This window comes from Phocoena sinus, chromosome 14 (assembly GCF_008692025.1).
Source record: "Phocoena sinus isolate mPhoSin1 chromosome 14, mPhoSin1.pri, whole genome shotgun sequence".
In the NCBI taxonomy this organism is placed as follows: Eukaryota; Metazoa; Chordata; class Mammalia; order Artiodactyla; family Phocoenidae; genus Phocoena; species Phocoena sinus.
In genome coordinates, this window is record NC_045776.1 from 42,266,461 (window position 1) to 42,290,604 (window position 24,144).

Consider the following 24,144-nt stretch of genomic DNA (forward strand, 5'->3'; position numbering starts at 1 on the left):
ATTGTTTGAAAACAGCAAAGGTCCTAGTAATCATAATTATATATCAATATCAATATATCCTATCAGTAAATATATATACATATATATATAAATTCAAAACTAAGATACTGCGAGGTCTACAAAACAACCTTAATCCCTAATTCCTTTATGATAAAATGGAAAGATGGCAATAATTTAAGCGATCAATACTCTAATTCGCCTTCGGGTTTAGTTCCAAATACTTCGTTGGAAGCTCATAAAAGATCAACAGCAAAAGCGTACCATAAAATTATACTTTGCGTGGCAGAGAGTTTGGTGACACTTCACACACTTGATAGCTTTACTTGCTAATGAAACAGAAACCCCAAAAGGTGTTATATTACAGTCACACAGTCTTCCTGTTCAAGACCTAAATAAGAGAAATTAAAAAAAAAAAAAAAACAAAACATAGGAGGGCCAGAAGATTTGGAAGATCTGTTCTCTTTCCTTCCCCTGCTCTAATCAAAAAGTCCTTTTCTATTATTTTATCATGTATTGGGGCTTTTTATTATAAATATGAATATGAGAATGCAGCATCTCAGCAAGATCTGAATAAAGTAGTCTTACCCTCAGATAATCTAGGACCTTGATAGAGAAAGGCCTTTGTGAAGGATAAACGCTTCGGTATGATCCTTCCTCATCTATTCAAGAGTAAATATCCCATATGCATGTTAACGTTGATCATTTTAAATGGGGAATTCCTGATTTCTGAACCAAAGAATTTTCAGGTTTCCCCCTCCCTTAAGCAGGTGTCTTTCCATCTCTCACCAATCAAAGGGGAAGGTAAAAAGGCAGGCTTTCAATGAGCTGATGTGTATTTTAATAAGTTTACTAATCAGAGTACATATCAATTAGAATGAATCATGTTCATACATTTAATAGCAAACAAAACTCAATCTAACTCAAGTCCAGCTTTCTTCCATGTTTATTTTATTCAAGGGCATACCTTCTTTTTTCTGCTTTTTTTTCCCCTTCTTTCTCGGACACCTCCAGCCCCCATTGACAACCAAAATGCAGGGCTATAAATGTAAGGGTGCAATACATCATGAGGTAAGTCTAGAGAACGTGTCCTCTACCAAAATGCACATGAATCTCTGGTACAGCAAAAATTCCAGTCATGCTGGGGTTCTTTTTGCATGCTAAATAGGGTCAAAAACGTGAGCTCTCTGTGGCCAACCTTATATATCAGATAAGCTCCAAAGTTTAAAGGTTATATTTGTGAAATTGCAGCTGGCTTTCCTAGCACTTGATTCTAGCTCCTGCAAATCAAAGACTCCTAATTGAAAGGCACATCTGACAATAAGCTTAATCTTCCAGTAAAAAAAAAAATTGTGAGTTCTGAATCCTTACTGTTGAAGAGCTGACAGAGAAGTTCAGAGATGGTTGTATAACCAGAGAAAATATGTTTTCCAACAAGATCATAAAGCTTGAATGGTGCAGGGAAACAAATGTAAAGCAAAGGGCTGTCCTCTATTCTGTCTACTTCCCCCACCCCCACCCCCGTTGTACACTTAGCCACTCACCTCTTAGGCAAGGGCTCCTGACTTCCAAGTCAGACTCAAACCCCAAATATCAAGACACTATAAAGTGACATCTTGGCATACTTTGAGATCAGATTGTTTCTGCATTTCACAGTGTGAGGGGTGAGGGGGAGGTGAAAGGGAAAAGCAGCATACCAATGTAGTGAAATCTGGAAACAACAGCACATACACAGACACAAAAAGTTTGCATATTGCACAGAGCGCTTGAAGATCATAAATCTATGCATGAGAAAGACGTAGTGGAAATTTTGGGGAGGATTAGAGTTTATTTTTGTCATCTCTGTGAGACAGCTACTCATTCATCCAGATCACAGCTAAGAAAAAAGCTGGTCACAGAAATTAGCAGTTTCAGCTCAGCAGCGAAGTCGCCAGCCTGTGAAGGCAGAGAGAAATTGACTAATTAGCAATGCGCACTAAAACTTGACGGTTCTTTATAGAGAGAGAGAAGAGAGAGGGAGAGAGAGGGAGAGGGAGGGAGGGGGGGCTCGCTTTTTCCCCTTCTTTCTTCCAAAGATGTTTGAAATCGCAGTCATTTACGCTCGACAATTTTTACAATAGCCTTGAGCCATAATTTTGCGAGTCTCTCCAGCATCCATCCCCCTGTATGGTCTCTCTCTACTGGCCAAGCACGACCGTTTCTCTCCCCAACCGTGGATTTCCTATTACTCTCGTTACGACTCACTGAGCCCCAGGCCCAAGGATAATGATGTGTTGTTTCTTGGTAGCATAATTTGTCACACGTACATTTTTTCTTCTTCTTCTCTTGCAGAAAGCTCTGCTCCCTCTCTCTCTCTCTCTCCCCTCTCTCCCTCTCTCTCTCTCCCTCTCTCTTTCTCTCTTTTCTCCCTCTCCTACATTTTCTTGCTGTTGCTAATTCATGGTGATCAAATGATGTACGACAAGATAAATTGTAAAGAGTGACTGCCCGGAGTTGGGAACCAGAAGGTGTTTTCCCCCTCCCAAGGAGAGAGCAAACCTTTAAAAAGGAAGGACAATTGATTTTTGGGGGGGAGCTTAAGTGAGCCTTGACTTTGCAGCTGGTTGAAAGCAGGTAAGTTTCTGGCCTTGTGTCTGCCTTGTGTGTGTATTTTGTTGTGTCTTTTGGGTTGTTGGCCGCGTGGGGAGGGACGGGAAGGGAGTCTTTCAGAGGGGTGGGGGGTGATTGTGTGGCAAACGCTCATAAAGAATAAAACTCCTATTGCAAGAAATAAGCAGATGAGGGGGGGAAGGCAAAGGAGGAGAGCAAGAAGGAAGGGGAATAGGAAAAGATGGGGTGGGGGGGGAAGACAACGAAGCGGGGAGAGCGAGAGGGAGGTATGACCGAGTCCACTTAAAGGGAGAGACTCTGGGAGATGTTTCAGGAGAGCCAGAGCTTTGGGGGCGGGGGGGGGGGGGCGAATGCTGCCGGGGGAGGGAGCTCGCGGGAGATTAGGGTCCACCTGGAACGGGATGATAAAGTGAGTCGAGAGGAGCCCAGTCCGGTGGAAATAGGAAGCCGGCGATCCAGGACTGGCGCCAGGCAGGGCAGAGTGAGCCGCAGTGGAAGGCGCAGGTCCGGCGGGATCCCTCTGAGCCGGGCGGCGGCGGCGGCGGCGGCGGCGGCAGCGGTTCTCCTGGGCTGGCGGGCGCGCGGGCCGGGTGTGGGCAAAGGGTCCCCTTTCTGCTCAGCCCTAGAAGGTGCAATTACACGTTAAGGACCTGGCGCATCGATCTCGCCGCGCCCCCCCACCCCATCCTGCCCTTCTCCGCCTGGATGCGGGCGGCTCAGACTTTTTGCACAAGTAGTTCCAGGGCCGGGGGGGTCGGGGTGCCCGAGTTGTGGGGCTCGGGGGGGGGGGCTGTGCTGAGGGGCTCTGAAGGAAGCTGCGGCTTCGGCGGCAACGCTGGATCCAGAGATCCCGCGCCGAACTGCGCGCCCCCCCCATCGGATAGCCCCAGCCCCTCCCCCAAACACCTGACGGTTCACTTGAACTTCTCATAGTTACAGGAGTTAAAGCCACTGCGCCAGTGCCTGGCAGGGAGACCCGTCCACACGAATCCCACCGGGCTCCCGGCTCTTGCTCTAAATCCCACACCCAGTAGCTCCACTGCCTTCCTCCTCATCTTCCTCGGTGCCGCCCCGCGGGGGAAGGGGAGGTACACGCCCGAACTTCCGCGCTTTGAAATGCAGGAGGTGGGGGAAGGCGGGGGAGAGGGGGTCTGGGGCTGGAGGGATTCTCCTGCCAGGTTTAAAGGCGTCTCTGGAAAAATTAGCAAAACTGAGTGGTGACTGGGAAGCCAACAGTTGCGAAGCAGGGAAGCAGGCAGGGCCGGGGTGAGGGAAATGAGCTAGAATTGATAAGGACAGCTCCCGCCTCTGCCTAGTCCACTGAGCTGGTCCTCACCGCGCTCCGCTGCACTTTCCCGGGAGAAGAAAGGGCTTTATCTGCCTCCCTCAGACTATTAGTCTAGGAGTTTCTCGGGGCAGCACGCTAATCGAAGGGGTCCCCAGCTTTTGGAGGGCTAAGTATTGCCCGCCCGCACGCCTGTCGTGTCCCCGTTCCCACCCCCCAAACTGGACCAACTGCGAAAGCAAAGCTGCGGGCGCGAGTTGACCTGGAAGCCCAACGACGGTCGCCTCTGCGCTCTCGGGCCACCCCCCGGCTCCCCACTCCCCGGCCTCTCCCCGCCCCGACCGGGCATGGACACGAGCCCACGGGTGTCTCGGCCTCAGCCGCCACTTTGCCGTCGCTGGCTGCCACCGCTGTCGCTGCCAAGAGCCGAGCCCGGGTGGTTTTAGGAAAGTGGGGGGACGAAGTGTGTGGGCGGTGGCGGGAGGCGTAGTAGGGAGCAGAACGGGCGCCCGGACCCCAGACAGGGCCCCTTCTGGTGGCGCTCACGGATCCAGCGCCTTCAGACCTCCTCCGAGGGTCGGGGTCCGGAGGCCAAGCTGAGCACTGATTTGTGGTTCTTCGCCCTCCCCTCCCCCTCCCCTCCACACCCGTCCCCCACGCCGACCACACCCCCACCCCCTCCACTACCCTTCTCCCCTCCCTCCCATCCCCCACCCCTGTCTGCCAGGTCGGAGGAGGGTTTTAAAGCCAGGGTGCGCCGAGTCAGCTCGCCATGTCCAGATCCGGGGACCGGACCTCCACCTTCGACCCCAGCCACAGCGACAACCTGCTGCACGGCCTCAATCTGCTGTGGAGGAAGCAGCTGTTTTGCGACGTGACCCTGACGGCCCAGGGCCAGCAGTTCCACTGCCACAAGGCCGTGCTGGCCTCCTGCTCGCAGTACTTCCGATCGCTTTTCTCCAGTCACCCCCCTCTCGGGGGAGGGGTCGGCGGCCAGGACGGTCTGGGGCCCCCCAAGGACCAGCAGCCGCCGCAGCAACAGCCGCCGCCGCCGCAGGAGGAGCCGGGGACTCCTTCCTCCTCCCCCGACGACAAGCTGCTGACCAGTCCTCGGGCCATCAACAACCTGGTGCTGCAGGGCTGCTCGTCCATCGGGCTGCGCCTGGTGCTCGAGTACCTCTACACGGCCAACGTGACCCTCTCCCTGGACACGGTGGAGGAGGTGCTGTCGGTCAGCAAGATCTTGCACATCCCCCAGGTCACCAAGCTCTGCGTGCAGTTCCTCAACGACCAGATCTCGGTGCAGAACTACAAGCAAGTGTGCAAGATCGCCGCACTGCACGGCCTGGAGGAGACCAAGAAGCTGGCCAACAAGTACCTGGTGGAGGATGTGCTGCTGCTCAACTTCGAGGAGATGCGCGCCCTGCTGGACTCGCTGCCGCCCCCCGTGGAGTCGGAGCTGGCGCTCTTCCAGATGTCCGTGCTGTGGCTGGAGCACGACCGCGAGACCCGCATGCAGTACGCGCCCGACCTCATGAAGCGCCTCCGCTTCGCTCTCATCCCGGCCCCCGAGCTGGTGGAGCGGGTCCAGTCAGTGGATTTCATGCGCACCGACCCGGTCTGCCAGAAGCTGCTGCTGGACGCCATGAACTACCACCTGATGCCCTTCAGGCAGCACTGCCGGCAGAGCCTGGCCAGCAGGTATGAGACAACAAAGCGGGGGGGGGGGGGGGGGGGAGGCGAGAGGCCGGAGGGAGGGGAGGGGGCAGGCAGGAGGAGGATAGGGGTGGGCTGGGCGGGAGGCTCAGGCAGGCTGAAAACAAACGAAAACAAACAATTCAGACTGTGTGGGGAAAGTTGATTTCAGAGTCCCTGAAAGGTCAACAGGAAACTGGCCTCACAGCATCCCCGAGCTCTAGAAAGCCCACGTTCTCAATATCCCCAGAGCCCGAGATGTGGGGCTTGCGGGCTGAAACTGACAGGCAGGTGGGGTCAAAGGCCAGGCAGTTAGAAGTACAGCTTTTGGAGCCCTTTTATCCAGGCTTCCCTCTACATCTCAAAATATGCTTACTTAAGAAAAAGGGTTCTGTGATGAGAAGTCCCCACCCCAGTCCCCCTCTTTCCTGCCTTGGGCAAGCAGAAGTGCCAGGTGATGCTGGAGGAGGAAAGCTTTCATTCATTCTGACACTCAAGTTATTTTCTGTTTTTCAGCGACTGGGGTTTGCTTAGAGCTCTGAAAGGCTTTGTCTTTTAGGGTCGCTGTTAGAAATTCTGGCATCCCATACCCAGGCAAACTTTTCTATCTTATGAAAAAGCAAAACCTTTCCTTACAGCAAAGCAAGAGGATTCGGGATGTCAGAGTGAATCCTGCCTAGTAGTTCCCATGTCAGAGGGAAGCACAGTTGAAAACTGAGAGTAGGGGAAGGTCATCTAGCTGCAGTTAGGTCTGTACGCCTGCTCTGAAGTCACAAAGAAGTTGGAGAGTTGTTATTGTTGTTGTTGCTGCTATTTGGAATGTGTCCCCTGTGTGTATTGAACGTGGGATTTCCTGTCAAAGTTGAGAGAGAAACAATGCCTTTGAAAAATGCTGCTGAGATTAAAAAAAAAAAAAGACTGTTGGAATTGGCAATCATGTTTTATTGGCTCCAATTTTAAATGCCGTTTTTAATGAGCCCTAGCAGAGGGTTGCTTTCTCTTTTTAGAAAAGAGAAGCAGTATCTTCTCAGTTTCTCATGATAAAACATCATGATTCCAGATGCCAGGCTATCCCAGTCTAATCCACCTAAGTGCTATGTTAGAAAGTACATGGTTTAAGAATCCACCATGGCCTTTTCCCACTCAGAACGATGTTTTAAACATGGGGTCCACTTTCTGCAGCCTTATGGAATTAAATGTTTATTTTTTCCATCATGATGTTTCTACCAGACCTAGGTAACTGAACTTTTAGGAAACTGGAAGATATTCTCTACAGTTGTTTAGGGAGCATTTGTATTCAGGTGAGGCCCACGGGAGGCATGGGAAATCTTGAACTTAGAAATCTTGTAAGTTGATCTTTCTACTATTTTCAAGAAATGAATTGTAGTGTCAGAACATGACAGTTAAGACAATAACACAAACGAGGATCCAAACTCATGTGATTGAATAGTGAACACAGGAGTCCAAGCGACAATAACATGGAATGTATTTTTGTTTTGTAAGAGTTCCAATTTGCCTAAAAATCAAGATGGTAAGCTTAATGTGACAGGCAAATGTTACCACACCAAGGAACACTGGTGATCAATATTCTGTTATTTTAACTTTTGTGACTTACAAATATACTTAACTTAGCATGTATCATACTGTTAAGTTATAGTCCTGAACATACATTTATTCATATTTTTTAAATGTACAATCTAGTATAAATTCAGAAACCCAGAAGGGTAATAAAATTAAGATTTAACTTGTTCTAAGAGTAATTTGGGGAAATAAGCATTATAAATTTGATCCAATAAATAAGCTTGAAGTCCTCATTGCACTTTTACCTGATAAATATGTCCTAGGTTTCAGTGTTAGAAGAGTTGACTTTCAAAATGCAAAATCCATTTCCCACCTTAGTCTGGATTTAGCATGCCAGCTGGGGCCTGCTGGCTCTGTCCTGGTGGATGGCTGAGATACTAGGATGCCTGGCTCCGTGACGACACCGTCCAGCTTCACTGGGCCATATCATTTGAAGGATATGTAGTGGCGTCTGACCACTGAATTCTTACAAGTGTCATGGATGCTGCAAGAATCTGATACTTCTGCCATAGGAAGAAAACTGTATTTTCCTTTAAAAGCGGAAGATACGGAAAATAGTTCATGTGAACCTATTGTTGATCTCAAAGTAATATAATTTAGACTTTGTTCCATTATTAGTAACTGAAGCATTTTAATTTCAGGGACTAATTACATTATTCTAATTTTAATTCACAGAAAGAATGCAAGAATAACCACCAAGATCTTAACTTAAATGTAGACAAAAATGTTGTAAGTTGCAACCAATAGTATGATATCAGCCCATTTGTTATAGCATCAGAGCAATATAAAAATGTTCTCAGTCTTACATGTAGTCTAACAGAGGGATAAGTGTGTTAAACAATTGTTTTTGAAATTGCATCACTTTTATTGAAGACAATTGAATGGAAGGGCATTGTATTTATTACTTTTTATCCACCTGTAGTCTAAATATGAAAGAGTTCCTCAAATTCAGAGGAGGAGTGGGAAAATTTAAATTGGCCAGTCTGTTGGAATAAGTTCAAAATACAAGCATATAGAATAACTTCAGAAGGAATTTACTTGTTTAAGAATACATGTTATCTATAGAATGTAGGACTATTAATATAATAACAATATTTTAAATATTTTTTTAAATTATTGAGTAATTTTGAATTTTTATTAAGTCTAGAAAAATAAAGCAAACCAAGCGTAGAGGCTTTATAAATATGCAAATTAATTTTTTTATCCTAGTTGCTTAGTTTTTCTGATTATGACATTTATACTCAGATTCACATTTTATTTTAGCAAACTAAGCATTAAGGATATTAAAAATAATAGACTTATTATCTTATATTAAAGTATATACATAACTAATTTAAGACCACAGGACCTGAATGGACAAAAATTAAAATATTTTGAAGTCTTATTTCTTATTTTCATATTGCTTTATTGCAAGAAATGGGACACTTAAGACATAAGTTTTGAAAAAGTTTCTGGGAAAGTCATTATTAAAGGCTTCTAAAACAAAAAAATTTAATAGAGTGACATGACATGCAACATTTAGTGCATTAAAAAGTAAATATCAAAAGACTTGTAGTGTAAGTTTAGCTTAAGTAACCCAAAAAGTTTTTTTATTTGTATTTTAAAAATTTTTATGCATAATTTAGTAATTGTCCCAAATAAATCAAATTGGACTGGCTTAATTAACTTCTCTTTTACATTTTCATTGCACCTCCCACAATGTAACAGTTAAATAAATGTTTAGTGAAAGTTGAAGGAACTAAAATTATAAAATAAGAAAGCTTCAGTGTTACATTTTACCAAAAGTTCTTCGACCTATGTTACTATTGCACATAACAAAAGTCCATTGAACCTCCTCCAGGAGAACACCTGTAATAGAAAAGCGTTCATAAAAATAATTATATTTTTAAAATATTTAATCACCAGCTATTACAGTCCTGTATACAGGCCTGTATTGAAGTGTAATTTTGAAGAGATTATATTTTATAGATGATAAAAGGCTACCTTATAAAGATTTCACTTTCTGCAAAACAGTCTATTTAAAGATTTCATATAAATTAATATAAAAATCTATTTAAACATCAGAAATACTAATTATCTATTTGCTAAAATGACTTGCAATGATTAAAAAGCCATTAGAATTCCTTAAGGCACAGTTTTGATTCCTGGTTTTGGTGCTTAGAAAATGTTTCTTTAAATGTAGGACAATATTTTCTATTGATTCCCTCCTAAGACCCTGAATAACAACCTTAACAAAGCAAACTAATCTTGTGTCCATGCATCCTCTAAATTGTGATTTCCCTTTATGTCAATTTGATACCCTCAGATAAGAACTTGTTAGGTAGTTAGATTTTGTATCAGAAACCATATCAACCATTCAGAATACAATTTGTTTATTATCTAAAACAGGACCATTGATTACAAAATTATATCACAGATATGGAAGCCAAATAGTTATATCCTACAATCAAAAAGCAATTAGAGTAGATATTAGTGCATTGCATTGGCTCAGAGGACTTACTGACAATAGTGGACATGTTCAAATTTTAACTCATCTTTGTTTTTTTTTCCCCATACTTATGAACACATTGAGGCTCACTCATTACCTTAGCTAATTTCTAAGTATCTCAACTTTCTTATATTAAAAATACAGTGAAAAATGTTACCTTACTTACAACAGTTACTTCATACCAGGTGATATTCTAAGCCTTTTACAAATATTAAGTTATTTAATGCTCATAATAACCCTAAGGGATGGGTACCATCATTTGTTTCATTTTATGCATAGAAAAACTGATGTACAGAGAAGTTAAGCATTTTGCCCATGGCTGCACAGCTGGTAAGTGGTAGAGCCCAAGTCTGAGCCCAAGCAGTTGTGGCTCTTGGGTCCTTGTTCTCATCCATGGTGTTCTGCTTCTTACTATGAGCCTCTCTATTCTGTCATATAATCTGGTGATTGACCCTAGAGTTATATGTAGGTTTAAGACTTCCTTTTTGGAAAGACATTTGTGAGGGTTAACTTTTAATGTATCTGACTTTAAAAGAAGTTAAGGGGGCTTCCCTGGTGGCGCAGTGGTTGAGAGTCCGCCTGCCGATGCAGGGGACATGGGTTCGTGCCCCGGTCCAGGAAGATCCCACATGCCGTGGAGCGGCTGGGCCCGTGAGCCATGGCCGCTGAGCCTGCGCGTCCAGAGCCTGTGCTCCGCAACGGGAGAGGCCACAACAGTGAGAGGCCCGCATACCGCAAAAAAAAAAAAAAAAAAGAAGTTAAGGACATGTATTATTCTGGACCAAAGGTCAGCTTTTTTGTTTCTGTAAAAGGTCAAATAGTAATTATACTTGGCTTCAGGGTCACACTAACTCTGTTGCAGCTACTTCACTCTTCCTTGGTAGCACAAACACAGCCACGGACAATATGTAAATGAATGAGCGTGGCTACGTTACAATAAAACTTCATTTGTGAGCATTGAAATTTCATGTAATTTTCACATGTTATGAAATATGATTCTTCTTTTGATTCTTTTCCATCATTTGAAAATCTAAAAACCATTTTGTGTTGGGGGGGTGCTGTATAAAAACAGGAGGCAAGCTGGATTTGTTCTGTGAGTCATAGTTTGCCAAAACCCATTTTAGGCACTTGGGATACATCAGTGAACAAAATGGACACAAAACTTTGCCCTTATTCTAGTGGAAAGAATCCCTCTGGTGTTCTTGCTTCTGTTTGGAAGGAATTCAAATCTAAATAATTCTATCATGCTAAGTTAAAATTTCAACTTTCTGTAGCAAGACTTAAGAATTTGAATAGCAACCCCAGGAAGGTAAATGGTGATTAATTAAAAGAGTGAATGCATTGCTCATTTTTTTCCAACATACTGGATATAGAACCAACTAACATAGATTGGTCATTATTCAAAATAGGCTTTAATATCATTGATATGGTATTTTAATGATTTCCAGGAGGAAAGTAGAGGAGCCAGGTACATTTAACACACTGCTTTCTGAGACTGACATGTACATATCGAATAAATGAATCTAGGCATATGAATGAACATGTGACCAATTATTCTTCTAAATGCCAACCTGTATCTCCAGCTGCTATGATCAAAGGGCATTCTTGGCAGGATTCCTGACTTCTGAGTGCATCATCTGGATTGAGTATGTCTATAGAACCTCCCTGCCTTCTCCAAAGTGGGTAACCTCTGGAGGAGCGTGTGTGCTGCTGTAGGTTTGGCTTATGTGTCTATCTCCCCGACTGGATCAAGTGCCTGGACTTGACCCCAGAGTGTGAGTTCAGTATGAATGCGTATTGGTCTTAAATATAATTGTGGTGGACACTTAGGATTTGTTTCAGTTTCTTGTGAATTGACAAAGCCAATGAAAGATGAAAATGGAGGTAATTTTAAAGATGATTACATACACACACACATACACGCACACAACTGCTGTTTGCCAGTAATAATGGTACCTATCACTAATTGAGCACCTACCATGAGTGAGCTTGACAGAGTACTTACATTCTTTCTAGTCCTTTCAATCTTTTAACACATTAGACAGTTGAGGCTCAGAGAAAATAAGTTGTCCAATTATCTGAATAATGTTGAGTTGGGAGTCAATTGTCATCATCTGAAGAATAGTCTCTTATTATGAGTGCATATGGTAAATATGGCCTCTATGAAAAGCAAACTCCAATCTACACCTCCCATATCTTTGTTTTACCACAGCACAGTAGTGATTAAAAGTTCCAACCCTCTAACACATCTTCAAACCACCCAACCAATGAAGAAGAGTGAGAGGAAGACAGTAGAAAGCCCAGATTTTTTTCCTACTGGTCTACCATACTCAATTATTAGTTCTGAGATTAAGGGGCTAAATAATGAGATTGCTGAGATTATCACTATGATACTGACTTACTAAAAATAAGATGAGCCAATGTATTTTAAATAAATCAATAAAAATAAAAACTTTTCAGCTTAACTTTGAAAAATAATTGTGAAAATAAAACAAACCAAGACAAAGCCTTGGAGCTTGTATTGGAACCAAGAGATTGCCCCCAGCCCCCTAGATTTCTGTGCACTGGAGTCCTAGAGAAGCTATCAGCTTTGTTTCTGTGAAGACAAGAGAAAGCTCTTCACATTGGTGATACTTACAGGTGATAAATACAACAGGTAGAAGCCAGAATTATAAAAATACTCGTATGTTTTAATAACAGAAAATAAGATTAGTCTAATTGAAAATTTATTCTGCTTATCTTTTGTTTCAAGAAAATCATTTTAACATTCGCTACACTGTAGTGTTTATGCCTTCTGTCATTCATTTGGAATTTCAGAAAATATATTCAGTGCTATGTCATTTCCATCAACATCCAAGTTAATTCTTGATGCATGAATTACTAATGATTTCTCTTAAAAAAACCAAACAAATAAGCACTGTTATGATATGGGCAGGACAGTGAGTTAACCAGGGGAAGGACTCTTGGTTGTAACATATAGTGAGTATGTCTATTTTACTGTAAATATCAAAAGAGCTTATTTACTCGCAAGCATTAATGACAATCAGGTTAGAACTATTTGCAGCATTAGAAGTAAAGCAGAAAGGCACTAGAGAAAACTTATGGTAGTTGGGAAATGAAAATAGCAAATATTTGTGATAGAGAGAAAATAAATCAACGGGAAGTAAAAAGAAAAAATGGCAGTAACAAAAATGCAAGGAAATATGGGAAATCAAAGAAATTATTAAGATATAAACCATCTGAAAAAGAAAGAAAAAGAGAACTAGTAGTAAAGGAGGACGGGCAAGAAAATTCTAGAGTTTGGAGAGTAGACGCTCAATATTCGCTGAACTAATAAGCACAAATTAAGAAGCATTTAAGTCACTACATAGTGAACATATAATTTGCAGAGTTATGGACAAAGTTCCACTAAAAGGAAAAAAAACCTCTTTTCCTCAAAAGAAAAAATTTTTCAACAAGCAAAAAATGGTCAGTCATGGGCCCTTCACTCCTATAATTTGATTCAGTTCAATAATTATATATTTGTAATCTGAGTTAAGATGTTTTATAAATAACTCTATGTTCTTGTGCTAGATAATGCAGTAGCTTCAGAAGCATCAGGGTTTGAAGGGGCAGTCTGTTACGCCAACAGGAGGAGATGAAAATGTAACTGTATTCTTTGTAAATCTTGATTCTCAGTATAATTAGAGCTGGCAGCAGACCTGAGAAACGAGGGGACCTTCATGACCTTGGGCAGATTTTCTAAACCCATGCCCATGGCCGTGCCACGTCCACGGTGGGAATTTGGGATGATGTGTCGAATTTACCACTAACAAGAAGTTCTGCCACGGAATATCACCCAAACTTATGCTGAACACGTATAACACACCAAACTCTGTGCTATGCTCTGAGATACAGAGTGAAGAAGACAGACACATTCGTGACTTCACGTGGTTTACCGTATAAGGAAAAAGAAATAAGTACACAGATTAATCACACTGGTAATACATGCTATAGATTGGAAAAGTGCCATTTGCTGGGAAACGGTATAACACAGTGCTGTAACCTTGTCGGAGTGGCCGAAGAGTTCTTTCTCTACAGAAGAGGTTTAAGATGAACTTTGAGAGATGAGATATCCAGAGTAGTGGGTCTGGGGGAAGGCAGGGTCTGCAGGTGGGAAAGGCATAAGTTGAGAGAGGAGTACGTACACGAACACTAGGCGGCAAAGAGTTCGGTACCTTCCAGGGGCTGAAAGGAGGTGTGTGTGGCTAGAGATTGTGCAGGAAGGGTTGTCCAAATCATAGAAGAAGTTGTGGGCTTTGCCAAGGATTATCCACTGCATGGATGAATTCCATATGGAAAAATCAGCGTGCTTGTATACTTGAAATGAGTAAATGATCAATACTATATTGGAAACACTGCCGCCTTTGAATTTGTAAACATAAGTGTGTATCTTAGCTCTACTTTAGCTGAGTCCCAAATCAGTAAAATGGGTTAAGAATTATAGTTCACCTTCCTGGGGTTTTGGTAAGGATCAGCTCAGAACGTGAAAAAACTCCAAACAGAAAGTGCTAGTTGTAATTGATTTCTTTTTAATTTTAAAAGATACACTAAGCAAAGTTACCTGAATACGTTTTTGCCCATCTAGAAAATTCTTGAACATATTTGTGATTTCACTGATAGCACAGAAATAGTCAGCCTTCTAAGGACCTAAGAGTGAAGTTGGAGGGACCTGAAGATGAACACAAGGTCATCAGAAGGAAGTGGGAGAATCAGAATTTTTCATTGCCTCTCAGCAATTTATATTTCATTCCTGAAAATGATGGCCTTTTTTAGGTATAAGAGTCTCCATTTCTTCCTTTCACAGAGGAGAGTCCCTCCTCTTTTTAATCTCATACATTCGATGTAGGGCTTGGTTTGCTGCACGCTCTTAAAGCCTCTGGCGTCCGCGTCTGGCTCTCTGCTCCCACAGCGCCTGCGAGCGGGTTGGTAAGTTACACCTGCGCAGGGACCGGAGCTTCCTCCGAGCTCAGCTGGGCCACCGTATGGAGACTGGCTCACTGGAGGCTGCAGAGAAGTGAACTGAAGAATTACAGTCGGTTTCACTTCCCTGCCTATGTGCCTTCAGGTGCCTCTGAAGACAGACGAGGCCAGTGAAATGGAGAGGAGGACGAAGAGAGAAAGACCTAGGTTAGAAAGAAAAGAGTCCTTGAAATGTAGAGGCATCGTTGAAAAATGCGGAGGGACGGATGTGTTTGCGTGTCTGCGTTGCGTAGCCCCAGACACTGCGTACTGCGGTCTGCCAGCTTGAAATTTTCTGTACGGTGGCTTCTGAGAGGTGTTTTTTTATCAGCTAAAGGTCTATTTTGCGTGTGGGTGGGGCCGGGACAGTCAAAGATTCAGTCTGGCACTGAGTGAGGAGTTACTGGGTTGGGAGGGTCAGTTTTTCGCCAAAAAAGAAAATAGTCGTATTTGTAAATCCTGCTTAGAACAAAGCAGCAGACTCTGTCTGGCCCTGATTTTTAGCACCCCTCAGATCCAAGCACACCGGAACATCCTGGGCAAATGGAAAGGATTAGAAGAGGGAATGGAAAATCTGTGAGTCAGAGAGGGAAACTTCGAAGGAAGAACTTTAATGCTTTAGGATGCACACCAGGACCTCAGCACTTCCTACCCCATATGCATTATCAGGGGGCCATGGATACTGTGAGGGATCCCAGCCAATACTGGTGTGTTATAGAGGCAGAAGTTGTGAGCCTCCCTAGCAGGGACCAATTTGGTGGATTGGTTACTATGACAACTGTACCACTACTGTCAGTGGCAATTCCTGTAAACTCCCTGTCTTAAGGTTTTCACAAGGGTTCACTCCAGAATAACATCTGTAGGTACAGACTACAGAGTAAAGCTAGGAGATATAGGTATGGAGAGAAAGAGACTATGACATAATAGGAGGTACAGATACAAGTGTTATGTTATAGTGCAACTATCTTAAACAGTTCTATTGCATAGTAATTAAGACCTAAAATTTCAGACCGATGCAGGTCAAATCCCACCCTTGACCACCTTAAAAGCTGGCTCTCTCTTGGGGAGTTTACTTAATCTTTTTTCAGATCGCTTACCTCTGAAATGTAGATAATGATACCCACCTCATCAGGGCAATTCTGAATGTTGGAAGAATGTATGTACTATACTTAACACAGTACCAGACGGTACATACTTAATCATTGATAGCTTTTATTCTTATAGGAATAGTTCTGTTTATATCCAATTTGCGTTTCTGTTCACTGGTTAGGACTCCTAATTCCATACAGGATGTTCATTCTAGAGCCGGATTCTCACAGTCTGGGTCCCACGTACTGCTCTGATAGTGATAAGGTTTAGCTGACAGTGTCCGTTTTATCCACCTTTGAGTAAACTACAGAGCTGAGGCCAGTCCTGAGTCTGGTCCATTCCTTGTTCTATCCATGTCAGCAATGGAAAAGTTAGAAAAGCCTTTTGTGGATTCAGGTTGAACAGCTTTTTTGAGGTGTAATTTACATCCAACACAATTCACCCATTTCAAGTGTACAATCCAAGGAGCTTTAGTATATTCACAGTGTTTGCCACCATCACCACAATTAATTTTAGAACATTTTTACCACCCCCTCCAAAAAGACCCCATACCTATTAGCAATCAGCCCCCATCTGCCCCTGCCCCTTGCAGGTGTAGGCAACCACTAATCTACTTTCTGTCTCCATAAATCCATAGATTTTCTTATTCTGGACATTTCATATGGAATATGGCATCATGCAATATATGGTCTTTGGAGCTGGCTCCTTTCATGTAGCATAAGTTTTCAAAGTTCATCTATGTTGTAGCATGTAACAGGACTGCATTCCTTTTTATGGCTAAATAATATTCCATTGTATGGATAAACCACACTTTATCCATTAGTGGATGGACATTTGGTCTGTTTCCACTTTTTGCTTTTATGAATAGTGCTGCTATGAGCATTTATTTACAAGTTTTTGTGTGAACATGTTTTCATTTCTCTTAGATACATACCTAGGAGTGGAATTTGCTGAGTCTTATGGTATCAGTTAACACTGAACAAGTGTTTTAACTTTTTGAGGAACGTCAGAATGTTTTCCAAAGCGTCTGCACTGCATTCTCACTAGCAGTGTATAAAGGCTCCAATTTCTCCACATCCGCGCCCACACTTAATACCTGCCTTTTTGACTGTAGCCATCCTAAGGATGCAAAGTGCTATCTCACTTGTGATTTGCATTTCCCTATGGCTAATCATGCCGAGCATCTTTTCGTGTGTTTATTAACCACTTGTATATTTTTTGGAGAAAAGTTTTTTTCAAATCCTTTGGCCATTTTTAGTTTGGTTATTTTCTTTTTCTTATTGAGTCGTAAGAGTCTTTTTTGGCATTTTTTAAGAGGGCTTCTTATGGTTCCTAGATCACAGCTGGGGGCACCTTCTGCAGGAATTGGGTGTCCATTTGACAAAAATGAAATCAAATGCATGCACGTGTACAGTGGAAAATTCTCTAGATACTTCATCAAGGCACATATGTCTTATTAAAATTCTTGGTTTTTAGTGGGCAGAGGAAACTATCTGTGGTTGATGTTTGTTTTTCTTCTTCATTTGATTATTTGGCTTTATGTTGATTTAGGCATTATATTCCTCAAGTGGTAGTTGCACTTGGTGTAGCAAATCTTTTATTCAAAGAAAAAATATTATTACTCAAGTTATTATTTACATTGTCTTAAAGGCACATCAGAAAGTTTTATTCAAACTATGTTATACAATAATTATTTTAGGGAAATGAGGTAAAATTCTTGACTGCCAAGACAGTGATGACTCATAAAACCACTGAAGAAGAAGAAATTTTTTTAATAAAACCTGAAAAACAGATGCTCTTATTCGAAAAGGGATGCAAAAGTGTTCCTTGTGGGGGTGAGCAGGAAACAGCACAGCCCAGGATTTTCAGTCATGGCTGACATTCAACTGAGGGCTTCCCTATACGTATCACAAGGCAGTTTTGACATGGAAAGCTAAATTCATCATGAGAATAACTTGTCCGGTTTCATCTTCCTTTAGCTACAGTGTCCTTGCCATTTTCCTTAGGGACAAAAAATATCGACTGCTCTGACAAGAAATTACTTTTACTACGCTTAGTAGGTTAGGTTACTTCACTGACTCTTTTTTTTTTTTAAGTTTTTTAATTTATTCATTATTTTCTTTTTGGCTCGCATCATGCAGCATGTGGGATCTTAGTTCCCCTGACCAGGGATTGAACCCAGGCCCACAGCAGTGGAATGCGTGGAACCCTAACACTGGACCGCCCAAGGAATTCCCATAGGTTACTTCACTAACTCTTGCTTTGAGTGTATGGATGTGGCAGAATGTTCAGCAAATCATTTCCTAAGCTTAATGTTTATGCTTCCAGATGGAACAATTTCTATTTTGATTATGAATCTCTTTGAACAATCAAATCTTCCTTTCTGTTTAAAAGAGTTACATGTCTATACACGACAAAGAAGACTTGAGGCCACCATCATAGATCTGAGTGCAAAGCAGTAGAATTTAATGTGGATTTCTTATCTAGCTATTCAAAGGGACCAAGTGTTATTAAAAGCATGCGATAACTTCATAGGTTTTAGTAGCACTACCAACAGATCCCAGGTAAGCAGATAATTGCCTAAATTAGTCACTATGTGTGTTTAGAAGGCAGGCACCTTCTCCCCTTGGCAGAATTATAGAGAAGATACCTAATTCAAGGTAGTCGGTTCAGAACCCTGAGAAGCCCAATAAACTTCATCTGTCACTCAGACATTATTTTTATTTATTTATTTATTTTTTGCGGTACGCGAGCCTCTCACTGTTGTGGCCTCTCCCATTGCGGAGCACAAGTTCCGGACGCGCAGGCTCAGTGGCCATGGCTCATGGGCCCAGCCGCTCCGTGGCATGTGGGATCTTCCCGGACCGGGGCACGAACCCATGTCCCCTGCATCGGCAGGCAGACTCTCAACCACTGCGCCACCAGGGAAGCCCTCAGACATTCTTATATTCAAAATTTGGAAAGAGAAAGCAGACAAAGCAAAACTGAAATAGTTAAACACCACTTTGTTGCACTCAAACTCAAGATCTGTGATTGCTCCAGAGTTAGGAAGCAGCAAACAAAACCAGCGGCAAGCAAAAATCCATTCCAAGGAAGGGGCACCCCCTGTACAGGAAGAAGCCCCTCAAGTCTCGCATCAGCCTAGTCAAACTGAGAGCCCAGGTTCCAGAACACGATAGTCTTTTTGACCTAGAAAGAATAATCTCACCTCAGAAAGATTTTTGTGGAGAGTGCCTCCCATTTTTTATGGCAAGGAAACTTTAGAATCTCAGAGCATGAGAAACGTTTGAAATGTCTGAAAGCACAAAGAAATGTATGTCTATAGCTTCACAGACACTAATTAGAGTCTGCCACAAAAGCTTATGGGAATCACTTCTCTCCTTTATCATATCTGTTTCTTATCCCTCCTGGTCGCCCTGCCTTCATTGGAACATTGTTAACCATTAACATTTACTGCATATGTAAGTAGGCGAGCACCAAGCAGAGGAGGAGATAAGGATGTCTGCCTCCCATATTCCAAATTCTCCATACGGTGAGGTTGGCTGCTATAAAATACAGCTGTTGTGTGGTGAAATTAAGACGATCCTTTCTTAAAGCAGTCGTGCAGGTTTTGACCATTGAAGCCTCCTTCTCAAGTGTCAGTTCCCAAAAACGAGTGTGAGAGCCATTGGCATCATTCTGCCCTGTGTTTCTGTTGGCTGGTTAGGTTCTGTTAAGGACTGTATTAGTCCACTCGAGCTGCCATAACAGAATAAATATGGACTAGGTAACTTAAACAACTGAAATTTGTTTTCTCACAGTTCTAGAGGCTGGAAGTCCAAGATGAAGATCCAGCAGGGCTGGTTTCTGGTGAGGGCTCTCTTCCTGGTTTTCAGTACAGCTGCCTTCTCACTGTGTGCTCACATGGCCTGTCCTCTGTATGCAGAGCTGGGGGGGGGGTGGGGAGAAGAAGAAGGGAAACTCTGGTGTCTCTTCCTCTTCTTATAAGGACACCAGCTCTATTAGATGTGGGCCCCACCCTTATGACCTCATTTCACCTTAACTACCTCCTAAAAGCCTTATCTCCAAACACAGTCACATTGGGAGTTAGGGCTTCAACATAAGAATTTGGAGGCAACACCATTCAGTCCAAAACAAGGGCTAAGAATAGAACAGAAGGAATTATAAAACAGGTTTCGAGGCACTAACTGAAATGTTGCTTTTCAACTAGGGTCTATACAGGCAAATTATCTAGGCAGATGAGCAATTATCCAAGTCAGCAATGTGTTGATAGATCCTCCAATAATACAAACCTAAAAGAGAAAAAAAAAGTACAGATCTTGTTTTCCTCAGCCCCCTAAAATCTTGCCTAGATCAGTAGTTTTTTTTTTTTTGTGGTACGCGGGCCTATCACTGTTGTGGCCTCTACCATTGCAGAGCACAGGCTCCGGACGCGCAGGCTCAGCGGCCATGGCTCACGGGCCCGAGCCGCCTCCGCAGCATGTGGGGATCTTCCCGGACCGGGGCACGAACCCGTGTCCCCTGCATCGGCAGGTGGACTCTCAACCACTGCACCAGCAGGGAAGCCCATAGATCAGTAGTTCTTTGAAGAATCAACCATAGAGCTTTTTTATTGAAACATCTTCCCTAGTCCTACCCAGAGATTCTAAATGGATTGATCTGGAGCGTGGACCCAGGAACCTGCATATTTAGCAACTTCCTGGGTGATTTTGGGACCACACTGTGAAAATCACAAGACTAAACAGATGCTTCTGTTTTCCAATTTGCTACGTATCTATGGACGATGGAAGAAAATACTGATTGCGATTTACTGGAAGATAAGTTTAAGGAAAATTTGTTGAAAATTAAAAGAAATCAGATTCACTGACATGAGAAAAAGGGAAATGAGTCTTAGGGAAAGTTATTGGAATTACCGGACTCTAGGGGATATGTTTCTGGATGATGAAATTTGGGTACCTACTGTGCTAGAGAATTTTCAGGATAATTCAAGCCACACAGTATAGAGTCCACAATTCAGCTTCAGAGAATGTGGTGTATTTTCCCAGAATAATTTGTTTCTGCCCGTCAGAGATCTGATGATTGTAAAGGACAGTGTCAGGGATTGGCTGATCGGTGAGTCTCAGAGGCTTCTGCAAATTCCCCTTCCTGGGGGTACGTTGGAGAGCCTCCCAGATCCTGCAGATCCCTCGAGCCAGGGTTTCCTTTATCACTTAGCCCCTCCAGGGTTGGTGAAGCAGCAAAGAACAGGCTCCCCACAGGGAGGGAGAGGAAAAGAAGAGGAAGATAAGAAATTCCTATTTCACCCACCACAGTGGGGTGTCCCTAAGCTGGATCCCACAAGCCACACCTCATCGTCTCCACATCTCACACCCCAGGCCTGCCTCAGTCCCTCACGGCTTCTCTACCCCAAAATAAGGATAACTTTCATTTATCTTAATCCCAGGATGATTTCATAACATTATTCTTCCCCTAAAAATAAATTCTGGGCCCATGTAGAGGGTATCAGTTACAACTCCCTTTTTTTGAAAATGGATACCTATTTATTGCCGTGAATATCCCAAGAGAAGCATGGGGTAATAGGTTCAGTTACCAACTAACTTTTCTCCCTGTCTCTCCGCATGACCACTCCTGCAGTGATGCTCCAACTGGCAACAGCCTGCCTGGCGGGAGGCTGGCTCCTGTTACTCAGTACGAGCTTCCTACTTTCCCCATGAGAAATCTTTCCCTGGAGTTAGAGGAATGGATAAAATCAGTCTCTAGACCCGTGAGGTGTCAGTCAGGCCATTGTCCGCTCATCCTGAATGGCTGAACTTCTATTTTGTTAAAGATTCATTTTTATTGTTAGGTCTGGAACTGTCAGATACAAGTAATTTCAGCGGGAGGTATGTAACATCCTGAACTTGGATTTTCAGCGTCATCATATGATCTTGTGTCTTTCTGCACTTTGTCTTGTGCAGCAGGTACCAACATTTCCCCAGGTCAGGAAGTCACTCTTTTCTCTTCAGAAAGGCGGCCAGATGGGAGGGAGAGAGAGAGAAGTCTCAGTAATGAGATTGGTTCTCAAGAGGCAACATAGTCTAATAATTGGCCTTTATTAGGGGTTTAAACGCAGGCATTACTTAGGCGTCCATCACTGGCCTGAGAGTGATGCTTTATCGCTTTTCATCACTAGGCTACACAGAGCTTGAATAGCTCCTTGGTGACAGGCTGCACAGAACCACTTCTCTCTTGAGTTTTTTCCTATGACACAAACATTGGTGTCCCTGCCAGCGTGTTGGGTGGCATCTGTTTTAGTGAGTAGGGAGACCCCGAGTCCCACTTGGAGGCAGGAGGATTAGTCGAAGAGGTCATACTTGCCACACAACTTCCTCCCAGGAATAGGGAGGATTAATGAGATGCTATTCCCATTGCAATTCATGCTCCTCAGAAAGTCACTATGTACTAGGTATTAGAATTAGAGATTATATAGGTAATCAAGCAAAGAAGATATGCAACTACTTCTAGTTACCAAAGGAAGCTTTCATCTAGGAGGTTGGGGGCGGGTGGAAATGCAGTGAGTATAAAGGTGGCTGGAAGCCATTTTTCCTCATGAAGCAAAGGACAAGGAGTGAAGTGTGAAATGCTATGTACAGTATAAAGATAGACCCATTCTGGCTTATGAACTAAGCCTTGGGGAGGCTTACATTTCATGGATTCAGATGAGGACCTTAAGACACTTTTGTCATATCTGCCTCTGCCATCATGAACCAGTCTACAGCTTTGGTGTTCAGAGAAATGTGGCAAAAACATCAGTAAACTACCCCACCTGCATGCTGGAGGACCCGGTGACATTCTGAGTTCAGTATGTGTCAGTGAAGAATTGTGGAAGAATGTCCTAGTGTGCTACGGGGGCTGGGGTGAGAAGTGAAGGAGTGGGAAGATGGTTCACTACAATTGTAACATGCAAAGCTCCAGTCATTCAACATGTTGAGCTTCTCATGGTCAAACCTGTAAGAAGGGGCCAAGTTGGAATGTGACTAGGTTTTCAGAGTCACAGGTTTTCAGAATGTGACTAGGGTTCAAGATTTTAAAGTCCTGGTTTCTTCCATTTACTCTAGTGTGTCCTCAACTATGGTTTACCTGCCACTGGTAGAATGTGAGACCATTTCAGATGGTACACAAGAAGCCATTTTTAAATTTATTTTAATCCTTAGGTATTACTATATTTTAACATGTGTTAGAGGTAAAACACAGTTAACCCATGAAGTCCATGATTCATAAATATAATTGCTGGAACAATGATTCTCAATACCGGTTGTATATTAGAACCACACAGAAAACTTAAAAAGATTTTTAAAAGACACCGATGCTGGGTCCCACAGTAGATCATGAAATCAGAATCTCTGAGAGGCACCCTGACCCTAAATATTTTATAAAAGCTCTCCCAGATGGTCCTAAAGAGCAGCCACCATTGGGAAAGACTAGAACACACTAGGGATTAAGCATTTTAAAGTGATCAGTTTTAAATAAAATATAAAGTAAATAATATACGGATATGGCAAAGATCATTAAAGCCCTGTATTGTGCTAATAACTGAAATTGGGTAAACTTCCCTCTATCGTGGGTAGCTCCCATTCTGATCCTAGGTAGCAGGTTAGATTTGGGGGTTAATCAACAAGACTGTCTGTTCTCCAATATGTCACCCTCTGACACTTCCACATTTTGGTTCAGAAACGTGGCTTTTCCTCTTTCCCTTTTGCCTTTTGACACCCCCATCACCACACCCACTGACTAGACCTTAAAACAGATGAGGAAAAAAAAAGGATGATGAGAATCTGTAATGACATATATCTGGATTAGTGGGATTGCAAATGACTTTGACTCTTTTCACCAGTTCGTTCTTTTATTCATCATTTCTTCATTCCTACAACAAGCATTTACTGAGTACCTATGTAGTACTAAGTCCTTTTTGTGTTTAACAAGAATTTTTCTCAGTGAGCCTGTGTTGTCTTTATGATCAAACGAATCGTAAAGTTACTCCCATTTTAGGAAAACTAAATACTGTATATGACTGACCATTCTCCAGTTACCACGCAGCCAAACTCCTGGCGGGAGATAAAGTATCAGAAGACGGAAGCAAAGACATTTTCAGCCATTCCTGAGAATCACAGAAGGGTTGTGTACGAAAGCCCTAGAGACATTTCCTCTGTGAAATGGAAGAAATAAAACCCATCCTGAGGCACTGGAAGGTGCCCAAACCCTTTTTCCTCTATTCTTTCATCTGTTAAATGGGGATAATGATACTTTATGTTTACCTACCTCAGAGAGGCATTACCAGGTCTATTTAAAGGCTCTTCTGATGAAAGCTGCTGTGTAACTACCAAGAACAGCTATGATAAAAAAAAAAAAAAAAAAAAAA

General features: G+C 42.9%; 1 protein-coding gene across 1 annotated transcript in view; it reads left to right on the forward strand.

Annotated features, from left to right (window-relative positions):
* Window positions 1–1,974: 1,974 nt before the first annotated feature.
* The window catches only part of KLHL14 (kelch like family member 14), a 104,524-nt gene continuing 82,354 nt past the window's right edge, over window positions 1,975–24,144 (forward strand). The window contains exons 1-2 of the mRNA XM_032603610.1: window positions 1,975–2,610; window positions 4,620–5,593. Of these exons, the coding sequence (XP_032459501.1) occupies window positions 4,665–5,593 (929 nt within the window). The 5' untranslated portion in view covers window positions 1,975–2,610; window positions 4,620–4,664. The remainder of the gene's footprint in view (window positions 2,611–4,619; window positions 5,594–24,144) is intronic.